Here is an 18958-nt window from a genome sequence, read left to right as displayed (position 1 = left end):
GACTGACTGACTGCACCTGTGATGCTCTCCCTCACCTGATGGCTGATGACAATCATCTGGGCTGGGAGGTGGAAGTTTCTTTTCTCAGATGGCTGTGTGCATCCAGAGAGTTAACACCACCAGTTGGCGTTCTGTGCTTTTGTTTTTGAATGAAGATCTCAGTTGTGTTTGTGTTTTGAAAATCTCTTTGTGACTCCTTCCATTACCCCCCCCCCCCCTTCTTAGACTCCCACTTATCTTTTGATTTGGACTCAATTGTATTTTTGTCTGTTTTGATGGAATCAGTGGGTGGTTTTGAAGGTGCTATGTTTTTCTTCCACCTTCAAGAAACCCAAGGCCCACTTATGTGGTACCTTTTTGTAAAACGTAGTGTGTTGTTTGTTTCCAAACTCGCGACCTGTCAGTCAGATTTTGTTTACTGGGGGGAACGTTACAATCTTTAAATGGAAGAGTGAGAAAATCTTTCTGTCCAATAACATGAGAGTGACTACTCATTGACATTTGACTGATAAATAAAAAGAGAAAAAAAAACTGCTATCAAAGGTTGAAATGTTGAGACTTTAATTGAAATCAAAAGCATTTTGTGAATCAATGTTTACAAAGAGCAATATAGAAGAAGAATACAAATTTCATAATAAAATAAAAAATAGTTTGTGTTTCTCTAAGAGGCACATACATGAACACTTGACATGTGTTCAGGTGGAGTTTTTCCCTTTAAGTGACCGCTGCACAATTTTCAAAACATTGTGACAGCTTGGTAAAGACGCTGTTTGAAAAACATGTTTTTGATTCTATGACTCAATAATCATCTTGATTGTGTATTCTGTTGTACAGGTGAGATATAAGAGTAAGAACTTCCATTTTTACCAAAGAATAATCTTTGTTCTTCATTTAAAGTAGGGAATGAAATCACAGTGTTTTCATCTTAACTGTGAGACATCAATCAGATGCTGACGAGAGGGCTGAAAGGTTTCGCAGTTTCAGCCATGAAAGCCTCGATCTCCTCCACGGTGCGGGGGACGCAGGTCAGCAGCTCGATGCCGTCATGTGTGACTGCAATGTCATCTTCGATGCGGACCTGCACACAGGAGAGACACAGCAGTCAGTCAAACACAGCAGAGAAGGTAAAAGACAAACTCAGCACAAAGAAGGAGAATACGAGTTACCAGAAGTAACCTAAAAATCCATATTCATTCGGCCGAAGTTCTAAACGAAGGTCCTATACAAGTTTTCATTTGATACATTTTTAAACATTCCCATAGTATTAAAAATGCCATTAAGCCACCTGCAGATAAAGATCAATGAAATGTTTTCATCCTGAGGATTAAGTATAATGTTCTCAGTGCTTTGTCTGTGTGGTGAGTACATTTCAGTATTAGTGGAAAATGTAACTTTAACATGTGATTGCTCTTTTGTTTAATAAGGTCAATGAAACAACTAAATAACCCTGCATAAAGCAGACTGACCCCTCCGAAGCCTCTGAAGCGAGCCAGCACTTGGTTATTGATGAAGCAGCTCTGTGCGGGGTTGGCCAGGGCCTCGTCCAGCAGGTGGTTGATGAAGTAAATGCCCGGCTCCACCGTGAGCACCATCCTCTCCTGAACCAGACGGCCCATCCGGAGACTCTTCAGTCCAGGCTCGTTGATACGCTCAAGCCCCTGGACGACAAAACAGATTATTAACATCAACATCAACATACTTCAGCTAGTAGGAGTTAAGGTAAACTGCAGCAGAGCATTAAGGCTACTACTTGAGGTGATGCTTTGGATACTTGAGGCCGGCATCATTTAGTTAAAAAAAGGATTATCTATGATGAATAGATTGTTTTAAACTAACAAAATAAACTAAATTTGATAGGAAAAAATGAGATGCCCTCTGTTTAACCTTGCTGGACTGATTATGCGAACTCGAGCACGACCTCTCTGACATCGTCTGAATTTGGGTTTAGCTTCACTTCATTAAGTCATATCGCTGTGTGCAATCTGTCTAACTAAATCTAAAAAACACATCAGTTCGTCATGCATCCACAGAGGACTGAGCACTGTATTCATATTATAAAACATGCTTCCCACGCTGACACCGTCAGTCAGCTCTTCCTCTGGGGTTTCTGTGGTTTAACTGTCAACTGTGTTCATTTGTCTTTTTCAGCTGAACTGTCAAAATCCTCCACCACAACCTGAAGTCTGTGTTCAGAGTTTAAGCCTTCATGTCGCCTTCCTCTCCCTGACCTCTGCCTGAACTTGTTCCTCCAGTGTTTCACAAACTGTCTCTCTATTATTGATGACACATCAATATTGGAGGAACAGAGGAGTGTGTTCTTCTTTTTTTACCATCTGGTGACTTTGTTACAACTGGAACTACTGGTTGTTTTGTGTCTCCTGCTCTTACCTCAGGGTATCCCCCCACATCGTGCACATCAATGCCCAGCAGGTGTCCAAGGCCGTGGGGCATGAAGACGGAGCCCAGGTGGACCTTCAACATGTCCTCCACACTGCCGGTCACAATGCCGATCTTTACCAGCTCCTCCAGGTGAATCCTGTCAGCCAGGCGGTGCATGTCAGTCCACTTAACACCTTAAACAAAACAGTATTGTTATTGAATAAAACAGGATTGGTTTAATGAAGCCTCTCAAAACAAAGGTTAAGTCCAAGACCAGGTTAAAATTGTATTTATATAAAAAATAATTGAAAGATCTGAGGAATGGTTTATAAAAGTAAAGACATTTTACTACTGAAAAATTCAAAATGAGCCAATCAGTACGATAACTGCTACACAAAAAAAGATGCCTGAAAAAGACAACAATAAGCATTTAGCCCTGTTAGCATCATGGCTTATCATCGCTCTTTAAGGTAAGGGTTTACAAAAGGCAGAGTCGCAGGTTATACCATGGGGAAAAAAATCAAAGTTTAAAAAAAACCTTTGAGATTTTGGAAATTAACTTTCAGGAATTAAATTAAGAGCATTATTTATTTTAAACACACTATTGTATCATAGCTAGAACTTCTGTTAAGTCACAAGGTTAGACTGTGAATTAATCTATATTGGTTAGTATGTTTACTTGATAGGCAGAATGATAATAACCTGGTTTGATTGCAGCCATGACATCTCGGGAGGATTTGAGGACAGCCTCATAGATGGCCCTCTGGTCTGCAGTGAACTTTCCGTTGGCCGGGAAGGAGCAGGTGATGTCTGAGGAGTAACAATAGTACTCTCCACCCATGTCGAACAGACTGCAGGAGATAAATCATCACATCTGATCACATATTGTCTCTACACGTCTTTCAGTGTATTAAGTCAAAAGCTAAATGCTGTCTTCTCTATGCCATTCTTTTTCATGTGTATAATGGTAGTGGGAGTTCTTTTCTTTTATCTTTTACATAAAGATTAGGGATGTTCATCATGAGTCACTTAAATATTAAATGTTGTCAGCCTCTCTAGTTGGCATCATAACTCCTAGTCTGTTATAAAAGTAGGCCCACATCTACGGTTAAATGTTGTGTCTAAGCTGTAATGCAGCCACACACAACTAGGTGGGGCTGTAGCTCCGGTTAATGAGCAAAGTGGACTAATGGCATCTCGTAGGAGCACAAAGGTAAACCGGTATACAATCACTTAACTGTCATCAAAATCACCCAATATATAACCAGATTCAGCACAGGCAGGTGGACCTGCATGTATCTCGAAGGCTGGTGGTGCTACCACTGCTAAAGCTAGCTGCACACGGCACACTAATTGAACATTGGTTACCCGCAGAGTAATGCACATTCAAAGTGCCACACATTTCAATTAAATAGCCGACAATTTCCTTATTGAAGAATATGACAAACTTTTAAAAATGCTTCAAATTTCTGTTAAATCAACAGAGAAATAAGTCCCTAAAACATCCCTAATAAGGTTATATAGCACAAAGAAATTCTGCAGGTGAGTATGATGGGTGGGGAGGGCTAGCATGCAGCAGGTGGCTCTGAGAAATCAGAGCTAACTGGAGAGCATTCCCGAGGAGTCCTGGACCTAACTTTACGTAACACCGGTGAAGGGAGGTGATGGGTTGGCTCTGGCTGCACATCTGGTTTCAGGGTTGGGTTGTGGGAGCTTTTAGGGGTCATGAGGTCGGGTAGACAGTAACGGTGTTGTCACTATCTGGATGAATGACGCCTGGGTCCTTGTCATGAGTGCAGAAGGATATTCAAATCAAAAACGTACCACATGTCTCCATCTGAGATCGTCTTGTCATTCGGAGCCCCAGCATGGCCGTAGTGAAGGACGGAGGAGTTGTGTCCCCTGTTAAAAAGGAATAAAAATACACAAATCTAGTGTTCTGATGCGTCATCTAATATATTTTTCCTTGTGACTATTAAAGACAGACACAGTGCGTCTCTGTAGGAACACTGTGGAGATCATTTACTCATTTTTGAAGTCTAATTTTAACCAGGACGGTCACTTGCATCCACTGGCCACTAATCCTCAAGAAGAACTCATTACACATGACCTTTAATACAAAAGGCTAAAGCAGGGTTATAAAATGTTTGAAAATCCTTCAGACATAATTGAGGCTGCTACCTTACAGTAACCGAGCAACCAGGACCCCTTGGATGTTGTATTTTCTAGCTGCCTGGTTTGAAGCAGATAAAAAATATTTACTATAGCATCAGTTCATGGTCTAAAGATTGAAACTGACAACTGTTTTTTTTTTTTTTTTTACCTCCAAGCTAACCTTTTTACCATTCAAGACGATATCCTTATTTTTTTTTATCAGGAATGGAACTAGTCAAAAAAGTGATTTTTAACCTTGGGAAGTGAGTTAGAGAGTAAGTACACTCTTTCAGGAGACATGTAGAATCACATACAGACATTATATGCTGTATGCAATTAATTTGTTTTTTTTCTACATCAGCTCTTCAGATCTTAACAATCAACCAATCAGCTTGTCTTGACATGCAGGTCTGCTCAACACACTTTCATGGATGTTTGGGAGGTGTGTGCATCTCTTCTTTTCAAAGCCTCTCTCACACAACACATCCATATGTTGTGAGCATAAATCTCTGAAGAAGCATCAGCCCCGATCACAAACAGTTACACGTTTTCTGTGAAGCCTTACGTTCCACAGATACAGGTGTAGGACGTGTGACGCATCCCTCCTTTGTTGTAGCAGTAGTGCTGGAAGAGGCTGCAGAGGAAAATAAAGGCAGTAAGAAAAACAAACTCAAACATTTGAAACAACAGACACCACAGAAGGCACTCATTAGCTGACAGACTTTCGCTGCCCTCGTCATGACTCCATGCTTTTTTAACAATTCATTCAGTGACTCTTTAATCATCACACAGTCCAACACATCAAACGCTGTGAAAGATGACGAGCTCATGTTTCCTGGATCTTCTAAGACACCGAAAGGCTCATCAGCTTGAGTGACAGCTGCTCTGACATAAAATTATGTTTTAAATATAATGGTTCTGCTGTGAAACATTTTTAAACACGAGGAATACTAAATTGGAATTTTGTGGGCTTATTTTCAATTAAATAATAACCCTGTGCTGGTAATGACCCGCACATTATTTCAACTAATGTAAAGAACATTTGAATTTTGTTTTTACAAACCAAAACAATCAGCAAAGGGCTACACATCTGAGCTGAATATAAGAAACTTAATCTTAAATCTCAACACCTCTATTCGTAATGGATTAACTTTACTGTTTTACATTTCACATTTCAATGACTTCATAAATGTTCTTCCCGTACGTCTGTACGGTAGTGCAGTGGTTAGCGCTGTTGCCTCACAGAGAGAAGGTCTTGGTTTTGAATCCTTGTAGGACAGGAGCTTCTCTGTGTGGGCTTAACATGTTCTCCCTGTGCATGGTGGGTTCTCTCCAGGTACTCCGGCCTTCTCCCACAGTCCAAAGACATGCTCGTTAGGTTAATTGGTGACTCTGAATTGCTCGTAGGTGTGATTGTGAGTGTGGCTGGTTGTCTGTCTCTACATGTCAGCCCTGTGATTGTCTAGCGATCGGTCCTGGGTGTAACCCTGCCTCTCGCCCAATCACAGCTGGGAACGGCCCCAGCGCCCTGACGACCCCAAACAGGAAAAAGCGATATAGATAAGGGATGGATGGATGGGTTTAGGTTTTTTTTTTTTAATGCTTTTATGCTGCAGCCTGGGATTCAAAACTCAGGCTGCAGGCTTGGAGGACTATAGCCTCTGTACACTAACCACTAGGCTACTGGCACCCCCAGGTTTTGGGTCTTTTCACTTTAATTATCTTATTTATCCCCTCCATTTGAAAAAAAAATGGATTCTAAAGAATTAAGCTTTTTTATTTCTTTGTATTGTATTTCCTCTTTGCATTTCATGCTATGTGTCACTGTCAAAGAGGGCAGCCCTAAATGATCTCTGGAGTATATAAAACAGGGTTAAAAAAGTGATTGTGTTGGCATGATTTCTCTTACAAACTGTAACACATTCATAAATATACATCGTACATCCATGAGACACATGCAATGTTTACCTCTCCATTTCATATTCTTTCTGGCCAGGTCTAACATGCTTCATGATCTTCAGAGAAAGAACAGAGATAATATGCAGTTAGGACACTTTCAAACCTCAAGTTAATATTCACTAAATGCACAAAAACCAAACCTTCATAACTGTTGTTAGTGGGTACTTCACGGTAGTGTCCAAATAGCTTAAAATGTTGATACATTATGCCTTTGTATGTGATGCTTATACCGCCTCATTTTATCACAGTAACAATATTTTGTGGATTAACACTTAGAAAGAATAGACTGAAGGAAAAAAGCAGCAAAAAAGAGTTTAAAAAAGTCTGAGTGCCCTCTGGCCCCTGCTGATTTGTGGGAGCATCTCCTGTTTTTACCACACAACTATTGGAAAAGTTGGATCTTTACTTTGGGGACACATCATGGGTATAAGCATTCCTCTTGAAGGTCTTTTAACTGCACTTGTAAAAGAAACGATATTGACCGCTCATGGTCAGGGATTTTAGAGGAGAGATCAATGTGAGAGGTTAACAGCAGCTCAACCCCTAAAGATGTTATTCATAGTGATAAAGTGAAATCCTGTGCAGAAGTTAAATATTGCTTTAATGGTACAGCTTATTGGTCAGAGGCTATCTCACTGCCAGCCTCCGAGCTACAGGCTGAAGTTTAAGTCGATAGTGTTTAAACAGTTTATAGCCCTAGAGGATGCTGACATCTTGATTCCTTTGGGCGGGTCTTAAACTCAATAAGCGGCTTGATACGTTGGGTGTTTTATTTCATTCTGTGACCTTCTCTTTTTATTCCTTTTTTTTATTGTTTGAAATTGTGAGATATACCCTTGCACACTGATCTTACCATTTTATGAGCCTCGCTGGAAATCCTGTTGGTGTAGCGCAGGACCTCCAGCTCCATGTCGGTCTTAGTCAGGCGGCTGCACACACAGAAATAAACCAGGAGTTAGAGATTGTCAATGCCTATGATGAAGCCACAAATAATATAAAATAATGGCTGACAAAGAAGCATTTTTGTTTTAAATCATTTTTCTGTATTAACCTGATGTTTCAGTATCTAATGTGGAGAACATGTCTCTCAGTGCGCCATCATTTCCAGGATCTCCATAGACAGATTGAACCTGTCATGTTTTGATATTCCAGTGGAAAACTCTTGTAATCTTCTGCTATAGATCTGCTAAAAATGGTTTCAAACTACATTAAAATGTCTAACAGTCTTTGATTAAAATCTGAGCTTCAAGACGGTAACAGAACTGAAAGTTTTCTGCCCGCTCATCTTACATTTCTCATTCTGCACCGGACGTGGCTAGATACTGGAGAATGTTAATGATTCCTACAATAATAGAAGCAGATAAATAACCCAAGCAGTGGTAACCAATAGTAACGGGAATGAAAAAAAAAAGAAACAGCCCATTAAAAGAGAGCAGTGCGAGCTTTGCAGAGAAGAGGGGGCAGAGGGGTTCAATCAGGTCCGTCTCCCCAGGAGGTGTGCCTGAGAAGCATTCCTCCTTATTTGAGAAAATGTCAATTCATCTGGAGGGTGCAAACTCTAATGCCACGGACAACCAGGCGAGCACGAAGTCCATTACACCCGTGCGGACGAGCTACTGAGTCGAAGAGGGAAAAACAAGCCGGAGAAAAAAGCTGCTGTTTCTGATTGCACACACACAATTACCTGACCGGAGGTTTTAATTGTTGTGGTCTGTGTGAGTGTAAAAAAGAAGCAGGATCGGACTAAAGAAACTTTCAGGTAATTAAGAGAGAGAGAGAGTAAAGTTCTTATTCTGGTCTACAGTGTGCTCTCTGAATTATATATACTAAAGATATGTGAGGTACTCACCACTCCACAATGACAGGGTGTAAGAAAGTGTTGTTGACTGTGAAGCTGAAACAAAGAAATTAGAATCGTTAACAACAACTGACATAAATTCAAAGTTTGTTTGAGAGTTCAATAAGATCTCCTGTCTCGTATCCTTGATTTCAATTCCTGTCTAGAAAATCGAATGTGAGTCACTGTACTGCTGTGTACCGAGCAATGGAGGTATTGAATGCTTTGCTAAACATTACACATTCAAAAAGTAAGAGTTTGAATATCAGAATATCAGTCCCTCTCTAATCCGACATTTTGGCTTTATAATATGTGACTGATTATAGAACGACTAACAAACTAATTATTTGTCTTTTTTTTTGTAGTTGACACGATATTTGTGTTTTGATGTCACAAATGACGTATTACATTTTAATCTTTTTTTCAGTTGCCTTGGATCTTTAACAATATAACTGTTGTACATTTTCACATTTATATGTGTGAACATGTCTGATAGAATCCTGACTTTCACCACTCGAATGCTAAAGCAGAACAATACTTTGCACATCTATTTCACAGGACAGGAGAGGAACGAGACCATCAGTTTTTCACCTTCATCAGCTCCCACCCCCAGAAACCCCCCCAAACTTCCATAAATGTATTTTTTTGCAAGTTAGACAGTGTGAAGGAGTTTGCTTGCAACCACTCTGCTTCAACAAATTTAACCCACTCCACCACCATCCTTCAGCATGTCCACAGAGACTCATCTCAAAGTTTCCATGCACCACCTGCATCTGGACTCTGGGGGATCCTTCTAAAATTTTCCATCTTCATGTATTTCAACCGTTAATTAACATGCTTATCAACAACAACAACAACAAAAATCTTTAAATTCCCTGCATACATTTTTTTTATAATAGGCTTCCAATTAAACTCCCCTTATTGAAATACAATTGAATGCAAATGTATTTCTAAGCTTTGAAATAAGTGTGTAAGACTTATTTTTTCAAAGCAGTAAGGTTCAGAGTAAAGAAAAGCTCAAAAGTTAAGTATGCATCTGAAGAAAGAACAAAGCCCAGCGCTAAGGCCAACAGAAACATTCCCATTAGTTGATAACTAACAAGCAAAAGCACTGTTGTTTTCTCAATTCAATTGTATTCAGAATGAGGTTAATCAGCTATAATCAGTATGCATGAGAGTCTGTTGTATCCTTGGTTAAAAAAAAAAGAAAGAAAGATAAAAAAACAAAAACAATAACCTCCCAAACACACAAACAAATAATTATGTAAATGCAAAGTGATGCCAATTAAACATACCGGCTAATTCCTTCAAAGGAGGCTTCACGGCAGATGCTCCCACTATCTGTATTCTGTCCTCGCTGCATAGAAAACACAAACACATGCAAAACAAGTGAAGTGACATCACTAACAAGTCCTTTCAAATGTCAAAACTATTCATTGAATTGGTTTATACCCAAGCACACACTGTGTGGACTAATGAAACATGAAAGTCTTCTAAGTCAGACTTTAGATGATCAAAATTGACTTTCATAGAAATAAGAATTTAATTAGCCCTAATCAGAGGGACCTACAGTACAGTGCAGGGCAACAGTGGTTTTTAATTCAGGGAGGGAAACAGCGTACCAGTGTGAGGAGAACTTCAGGGCTCATGTGGGACAGAACATCAGCAATCTGTAGGAGGCAGACAGGGAGTAATTAGAAGACAACACGCACAGGTTGTTTTTCTTCTTCTGCTCTCAGGCTGCAGAATAAAAGGTCACTCTGGCAGACGCTGGTGTTGTGGCTACGCAGCCTGTCTGCTGCTCAGCTGCACATTGAACGACACACCTCAAGCGACTTTATTACTCCTCTGCCAACAGCCTAAATGTCAGACAGCAGATACACCACTTAGTGTTCACAGAGAGGTGAGCTCTTCTTGTATTAATAAAAACACATCCTGAAGCATTCATTGAATGTCACAAAATAAACTTTCCCAAAACCTGAAATCTTCATTGCAATTTCATTTAGATACATCGAAATATTTGCTTTCATGCTGATTATTTTTGGGACTACAGACTTATGATGTAAATAAGTAGCTGCAACGATAACTTCAACCTGCCTATAGAGGGAAAAAACTGGCCTTCATAATTTTATCAGTTAAGAAAATGTTGAATGAATGAGATACTGCATGTTCATGTGTGCAGGAGTTTTTAAAACACTGCAGCAAACACACGTGTCAGTCAAGTAAAGTATGACTGAACAACGTTTGAATTTCCAGAGTGATGAGGGTTTTTCTGCAACATAATCCATCCATCCATAATCTATACCTCTTATTTCCCGTTAAGGGCCGTGGGGGGGCTGGAGCAGATCCCAGCTGTGATTGGGCGAGAGGCGGGGTAAACCCCTGGACTGGTCGCCAGTCAATCACAGGGCTGACATATAGAGACAGACAACCAGCCACACTCACAATCACACCTACGAGCAATTAAGAGTCACCATTTAACCTAATGAGCATGTCTTTGGACTGTGGGAGGAAGCCGGAGTACTTGGAGGTATCCCACACATGCACAGGGAGAACATGCAAACTCCACACAGAGAGGCTCCTGTCAGACGGGGATTCTAAAAAGGGACCTTCTTGCTGTGAGGCAACAGCGCTAACCACTCACCACTGTGCAGCCTTGCAACATAATCAAGCTTGGAAAATCAGCGGCACTGTGAACACACCTGGGCTTCTGAATTTAAAGAGCAAAAGTTTGGTAAGAGAAGTGTGACTCAGATACATACTTTCTTCAAATATCATCCCAGACTCAAAGGGCGTGAGTAATGAAAACTCTGCCAACAGTTAATGAAAGTAAACACCAGCTGGATACTTGAAACAAAAATCAAAAATACATGAACAAAGTCCTGATTTTACATGTTCTCATGTAAGCAGGGCTCTGCCAAGGAAAGTGTGTGTGCGTTAGAAAAATAGAAAAGTGCTCAAACATTCATGACCTAGATTGGATAAAAAGGAAATATTGTTCTCTTTTAGATCCTCCTGCAGGCAGCATCGCCGGCTGAATGCTGTCTTCTTTGTCTAATAACACTATAACTTAAACAAATTCAGAGGCAGTTGTTACAGGATTATATACTTTATTTGACACTGCAGTGTGGGGCTGAGATTACTTCACTGAAGAAGTGCCTGTTGACAGAAGTGATAATTTGAATCTCAACCTGTGACTAATTAGGAAATCTAACACCTCAGGCAGGTGTGCAGATGTAGAAAAAATACCAGAAATAACATCAGCAGGATGAGTCATCAGGAGGTCATGGTGTAAAAACAGAAATAAATAAAGAACTGTGTGAAATCATTTCAAATGCAAACTTCTGCAGTGAGCGTTTGCATTTAAAATGATCACACACAGTCGTATGTCCACTTCTGGATGGTCAAAGCTGTTAAATTTTCATATTGAGAACTGACAGGACTGATTTCTTATCTAGCGGTTTCCAAAATAGGATGATGACTTCACCTTTAAAACAATCTATAGAGGTAGTAGTGTCCTTTATTGTAACTTGATAGCTCAGTGATTCAAACATCAAGGTTCACTTGCTGCACAGAAAAAAGGTCACACACACACGCACACGCACACGCACACGCACACACACACACACACACACACACACACACACACACACACACACACACACACACACACACACACACACACACACTTACATCACAGGCGTAGTGCACCTCATCCACAGCATACTTTGTCTTAAAGTGTTCTTTGGAATGGATCCTGTGAACACAAAGAAAAGTGCAGTTAATTAAAAAGACTTTCAAAAGACACTTTTTTTGCAAACAGTGGACAAAAAAAAAGAGGAAGAGCAAGATGAGCCCAACACAAGTGCTGATGAAGTAACTTCAGAGTGTGTTTTTGTACATGTCAGATGATTAAAAAGATACTCTGTGGTTTATAGATGAGGAAATAGCAAACTTGTGACATGGTCAAGGACCTGCATGTTATTTCCAGTTGACTACGTGCAGTGGTTTCACTGAACATCTTACACAGAAACACTATGAAGTGTGTTGAAGCTGTCTTCCTTTCGAAGTTATACTCAAACATCCCAGTGTCACTAACAATAAATACACATAATAAAACAGTCAAATACAAACATGTTAATGCTTGCTGTAAATGATGTAACTGTATATGATGTCGTCAACCCTTCTTTCAGGTTGTAGCCCTCAGCAAAACACCAGCTGGTTCTGATTGTCGGACGTGTACAGCGCTCTTTGAAGATTAGTGTGACTCACTCTCCCATCCAAGTAGCATAGCTCTCAGGCAGCTTGGGAACAAAAAGGATGGATTTTCCTGACTCCACATCAATGGCTCCATAACAATCAGCCTCGGTTACTCCAAAAGCCCAGTGGAAGAAAGACTCCTGTAGAATGGTGAGAATCAGCAGGAGCATTAGCGAGGGAGATTAGAACAGGGAACTAATTACACAAGAAGTTATGTCTGCGATTAGGAGGGAAGAGAAAACACATGTGGATCCAGAGCTCAGGATATAACACTTCTAAAATACTTTCAGTTTCCTCATTAAAACATTGAGATCATAGACAAAAGTGATGTTTCTTCTGAGTGGCTGACCTATATTTGTTGACAGAGTGAAGTGTGAACAGTACAAAAAAAGACTCCGAACTTTGCCGCAGGAGAAGCCTGATTAGGTATTTTAGTACCCAGACTGACTACACTATGGGGTGCTTCTGGGAACAACCAATTTAAATTTGTTCAGACTTCAGGCAAATCAGATTTGCACTGTCAGTTTCAAGTGATCAGATGTGCTATTCGTTTCCAGGTATCAACAACATGTCTACATAGGTTGCAGAGGTAATCACACAGGCTTCAGTGACTTTAACAAATTAGGGATCCAAAGTAGACACATGAAAAATTGACATCGGTCACCTCGGTTTTCAAACTTTCCAACTGACTATTGTCTGTGTCGTCCTTCACACAGCTCTGCTAGCAGCATAGATTCTGCTCAGCTACTCTGATTCACTTCTGTCTCTCTGGATTACATGCCATGTTTTTGTAACACATTGCAAGTGATGCAAAATACACTTTAAATCTAATTTGAGCGTCTACAGCTTGCAGGATGGGACACATTTAAAGAAATCTGATTAGAATGGAATTTTAACCACCTCCAATCAACCAGCGTTAAAATCAACCAGGCCACAGGGAGTCTTTGGCTTGCTGCTATTGTCTGTGGCTGTTTTTTGAAACTGAATCTCTGAGTCCCTGATTCTTTGGCTCTGGTCAGAATCCATCACCTGACAAAGACTGTTCTCTTTTCTGTTTAGCAAATACAGGGAACGGGTTTATTGTAAATAAAACCTTTAATATTGCCAGCTCATCTCGTGTCCCTACTTTGTCGCAATCTATGAGTCGGGTTGTGACAATATGCCAAAAAAATAATTCTGCAGGCAGTCTGAACAAGTTCAGAGTGGACATTGAATCAGACTGACACTGACTTAAATGAACAGCTACAGTGCCTTGAATTTTTCATTTTACACAGTTTCAAACAGGTACAACATGTTTATTTAACAAAAAGTGCCGTCCAGAGGCCAATCATCTGTTAGATTTACAAGAAAACCTAAATGGAAGTGGTTGCCCCTGATCTTAGTGAGGGGCATTTCATTTATTTATTTAAAGGACAGTGCACATTAATCAACATTTCTGTAAATGTGCCAGTGTTAGCCAGCAGGCTAATTTTCAACTGTAGTCCTTTGGCAAGATGTTAAGCTAGGCACAGGGTGGCTAAAAAATAAAAACATGTTAAAGAATACACACAGCAACAGATAACAACAGTATAACATGATACCAATATACTGGCTCCATTAAAACATATGACCATACAACCATTCATACAAACCACCATGGGTTAGACAGCACAGCTACAACAATACATAACAACAGACAAACATGCACTCACATTAAATACTATAAAAGGTGTTCACATTGTTGATTGCTTAAAAGCCAGTCCTTAAGACGGTGGGTGAATGTATGGTGGGAGGTGCAATTTCTAATCGCCACTGGCAATTGGTTCCATCATTTAGAGGCTCTCACAGAGAAACACATCACAGCAAATCACTGAAAGCCTTCATCATTTTATTTCTAAAAAAAGAGCTGAACAGTGTGCAAGCCTTTTTCCTTTTTTTTCTGCAGTTTGTACATTTTTTTTGTTCCTTTTGAAAAAATGTTGAACACCATTTAATCCACCCTTCAAAATCAGAATGAAATATTACTTGTTATATCCAACCCCAATAAATCGATTTCCTTTGCAATTGTGATATGAAATCAACGCAAAAGTTTAAGGAATGACTGATTCAACACCTTGTCCCCACCTCAGACACCAGATTTGAAACAAGTCCTAGAGTCATCTAGAGACCACCTACCTGTCTGAAGAGCAGGTCTGTGTCCGTGCAGTACCTCTGCTTCTGCTCTCCACCTTGCAGCACCACCATCGACTGCGGCACCAACCCATCTTTGGCCTTCAGCCCACTGCACAGACGTCGTCGATTCTCTGCAAAAAGGGCAGCAGACACCCTCAGGGTTTCGTTCCCCAGCCAGTAGACAGGTCTGAAAAAACAGAAACATACAAAATAGTTTGGCCGATTGTTGAGTACAGGTTTAAGAGACTAGCCGTCAATTAAATATCTCTTGGACTGGGTTAAGATTGGCGAACAAATTTGTGGACAGAAAGTAATATGACCACACTGTCCATAATTCTAATAATCCTCTTGTATTGTGGTTGTTATTAACAACGTGTACAAATAGTAAGATAAACTCCATCCCCCCACAGCCCAGCCTGCCTTGACTAAGGGTTAAGACAATGATTTAGACAGAATTACATCTTTTTTTCTGATAAATCTAGTGATAAATCTTGATCACTGGCCATAGCTTTCTTGATAAGATAACAAAAGGTACATTTCAGGTTCCCCCTGGTCTTTACTAAAGGTTAATCCATAATAACCTCACAGTATGTCTGGATCAAGGATTTCTGTATCATTCACTGGTGGATGAGTTGCCAGGTTTAACTTTATCTGTGAGGACAGATAAGACCTAGTGAGGTGTGAAATCATGTTCTTATAGCAGAAGGTCCACACAATCAACAAAGCTAGCAAAAGGCAGGAATAGAAGAAGAAAAACTTCAACATGTATAAGGTCCAGTTTTCTAAAGAATTTATTACCGATACTTCATGAAAACAAGATAAATGCCAATTTTTAATTTTTTTTTCAAAGCAGACTAAATGGTCTCTCAAACTGTATTACATAATCTAAAGGGTGTGCCTGGTGTTTGTTTTCCGACCTCTGGCAGAAGTCCCCTCATGTCTGCTGATTGCTGACAACTTTATGATTACCACAGCAGATTCTTCTGGTTTTATCAGATGATCACAAGAAAGCAGCCTGGGTTGTGATTTGATAACAGAAAAATATTGCTCTATGTAGATCATTAGATTTTTATTTCATGAAACACAGTATGAAGAACCAAGTTCCATTGACACAAAGAAAAGTGTATTTTATGTTCACCCCACAATGTCCTGTCAATTTAGATTCAGTTGCAATTCACAACTTTTAAAATACATTTAGCAGAAACACACTCAAAATGTTAGATTACAATACAATTTCTTAACATGCAATTCTGAATTTTTTCTCCAGGTAACTTCACTTTAGCTAAATCGTGTATACATCAATGAACCTCTGGATAATTAACATTAGAGCACACTACACTTTTCAAACAAAACAAATGTCCTCATCACATTTTAAAACACTAACAGGAAGTAACTATGAACATGCACTGTGTGGAATAAGTAATAATGGTGGAAACTGTAGTCATAATACGAGTTGCGCAGTTTATTTTTCATGTACATATATTTAAGATGTTCATGTAATAAACCTCGGAGGTCCCATTACAGATCAAAAGTAGCGGAAGTAAGATTTAACAGTGTAATTACGTTTACGTTTAAAATAACGAAAGTGCTTTCTCTTTTGCCTTCTGTGAAAAAGTGTTTTGATTAATTTTACAAAATAGTTCGTGATATGAAATATATCTCTCCAAATATAATTAAGTGCAGTATAGAACATCTCAACGAACCTGAACTTCTTTTTCTTTTTCTTGTTATTAGTTTAAGAATTGATAAAGCTTCACTCTGCAGCTTTATACGAGCTCTTGAGTTTTGCGACGTCACATTTTATTTTACTGATTAAAAACAAACAAGACTTTGTTAACAGCATTCTGTATATAAATATACATATATACATATATATTATAGTCACTTTAGAGAAAAATCCACTCACTGTTGTGCTGCAGCCATGTTAACGTGCTGGTCCAGACTGTCACGTGTTGACAGGAGTCAGCTGACGTGGCTCTGTGCTGCGTTCAGGTCTCTAGGAAAAACTAACTGCACGAAGGTTCCTTAATGACGTTATTCTCTCATCATCGCTTGTGTTTCAATCACTGAGAGGGAATAACATCGAACAAATGTATTAAGCATCGTGAAAAACATCTTTTAGAAGAAAGAGTGTCGAAATCGCGCAGCCCTGAGAGCTTCTTTGAATACGTTACTGCAATTTCCTATGTCCATAAACGTCACACAATGTCATTTTTTGAAGCTGAAGCCAACAATCAATACGGACAGTAGCCTATTTAGCTCAATAACTAAATAATTTGAAAATAGTAAAGTAAATGCAGAAAAGCAAATAACCGTACAATGGACAAGGCCTAAAAGAGCTATACAAATAAATAATACCGTGGAGTATGCACTAATTAGGCTAATATGTTTGGTTAATTAGCTATTAGGCCTAGGCTACATAGCCTATTGATGAACATGAGACTGTTAAAATCTTCACATATGACATTATGTATGTTAATACTAATGATCAAAGACATGTTACTATTTAAGAAGAAAAATTAGTTTTGTTTTAATATGTTTCCTGTACAATCTTAGTAAAAAAAATCAGGACAATGCACACATCAAATAAACACACCTCTAACTGTCCAACATAATAGTCATGTCATTCATTGCTCTACTGAACACAGAACACAAGTGTTAAAGTTTAAGAGTTATTATTTTCAGTGATGTTTTCTTACCTCTCTGTCAGCACAGTAAAATATCTTGAATTTTAGATATGATACTTGTTAAGGAGGGAAGCATTGGTGAAGAAAAGTATCACTTTATGGCTACATTAAAGTCAGATAAACAAGAGCCATAACACTTTTATGAACGTACATTTCTGGTGGAATAAAAGCCTCCTGTTACAGGATTATTTGACACATGCATATGTAGTCTATGGTGAACATGTTTTTAAATGCACCTTATTATATGAAATATTTCAAGTTTAGAGATCTTAAAGAGCTGAGGGTCTTAATGTCTCCAATAACTACACTGTAAAAAAAACCCTAGTTGTTATAACTTAAAAAAGTTAGTGTCCGGGGTGCCTTAAAATTGTAAGTTAACTGAACTTAAAAATTTAAGTTGAGATAAATTTGTGATTATTCCAAAGAAATACAATTTTCTAGTGAAATAAACTTGACATCAAGTCAGAAAGTCAAAATATTGAGTTAAATTAACTCATTAATTTAAATTGAATATATAAACATATAAAATATAAAAAAAACAATATAAAAAAAAAAGTTTGGAAACATTATTTTGGTCAATTATTTGGCCCCTTAATAATACTAATTGGTGTTGTATTTTATATCATTGGAAAGCCTGAATAGTCACCTTTACAATGAGGTATAACTTGTAAGTATCGTGCATTCGTGGAATGTGCAACACAGCTAAACATGTGGGTAGCGCCCCAAAAAGATGTGCCAAAATCCCCTGCAATGTTCTTCTGTTGGTATTCACTCCTGTTTTGAGTTGCTAGGTGGAATGGATGATTGCACTCTCCCACAGTGATAAGGAAAAAAACAACACATATTGGCCATTTTTACATTATTAATTTTATACTGTCAGGGACCACAGTGGCGTGTGGAAGATCCATTCACAGCCACAACAGCTTGGCACCTCCTCCTCCTGCTGGTCACCAGCCTGGTCCCATTTCTGAATGGGATTGCATCCCATTCCTCAACTAGGAGGATGGTCAACCAGCGTGGTTGTGTCGGTCACTCTGGCATGAACAGCATGCCCAAGATGATCCCACAAGTTCCAAATCCTTAAGAAACTTGGGCCAACATACCAGGTATCAACACCAGGGCACTCACGCTCCAGTAGGGTACTACACATAAATATCTTAAAAGAGGTGGTGCAGCGACCTGAAAGAAAAACAAAAGTGATGCTAATAAGTAGTGTGCAAGATGAAGAAGTGGATGAACAATACTTACCTCTCTAGTGACCTGGTAGACCATGATCTCAATAACCTCTCAGACGGCCAAAGGCTTCAGGTGAGATCTATCTGTAATTCAGAAGTTTTCCAGGAGAATCCTGGGAGAATGAATATTGTTGAACATGACCTTGTTGTTAGAGAAGGTGCTTCTGTGAGAAGATTAAGTTACAGGATCCCTGAGGGCCTGTTGGCCTCACTGAGGAGGGAGGTTGGCCTGATGCTGTCACTGGGGATCATCGAGTGGTGTAACCCAGTGATGCTCGTACCAAAGAAGGATGAAA

At 39.3% G+C, this 18958-nt stretch overlaps 1 protein-coding gene across 1 annotated transcript; it reads right to left on the bottom strand.

Moving 5' to 3' along the window:
- Positions 1-539: 539 nt before the first annotated feature.
- On the bottom strand, positions 540-16781 carry pepd (peptidase D). The gene is made up of 15 exons (XM_061042218.1): positions 16647-16781; positions 14744-14927; positions 12602-12729; positions 12023-12086; positions 9952-9999; positions 9625-9686; positions 8342-8386; positions 7346-7421; positions 6502-6548; positions 5099-5167; positions 4204-4281; positions 3082-3230; positions 2389-2573; positions 1467-1658; positions 540-1078 (listed from the first exon to the last, which is right to left on the bottom strand). Exons 1-15 carry the CDS (start codon positions 16661-16663, stop codon positions 944-946), a joined length of 1479 nt encoding a protein of 492 aa, XP_060898201.1. The 5' UTR covers positions 16664-16781; the 3' UTR covers positions 540-943.
- Between the last annotated feature and the right edge of the window lie 2177 nt (positions 16782-18958).

Source organism: Labrus mixtus, chromosome 1, assembly GCF_963584025.1.
Source record: "Labrus mixtus chromosome 1, fLabMix1.1, whole genome shotgun sequence".
In the NCBI taxonomy this organism is placed as follows: Eukaryota; Metazoa; Chordata; class Actinopteri; order Labriformes; family Labridae; genus Labrus; species Labrus mixtus.
The sequence above is the reverse complement of the archived record's forward strand: the minus strand, read 5'-3'. Positions and strand labels throughout refer to the sequence as shown.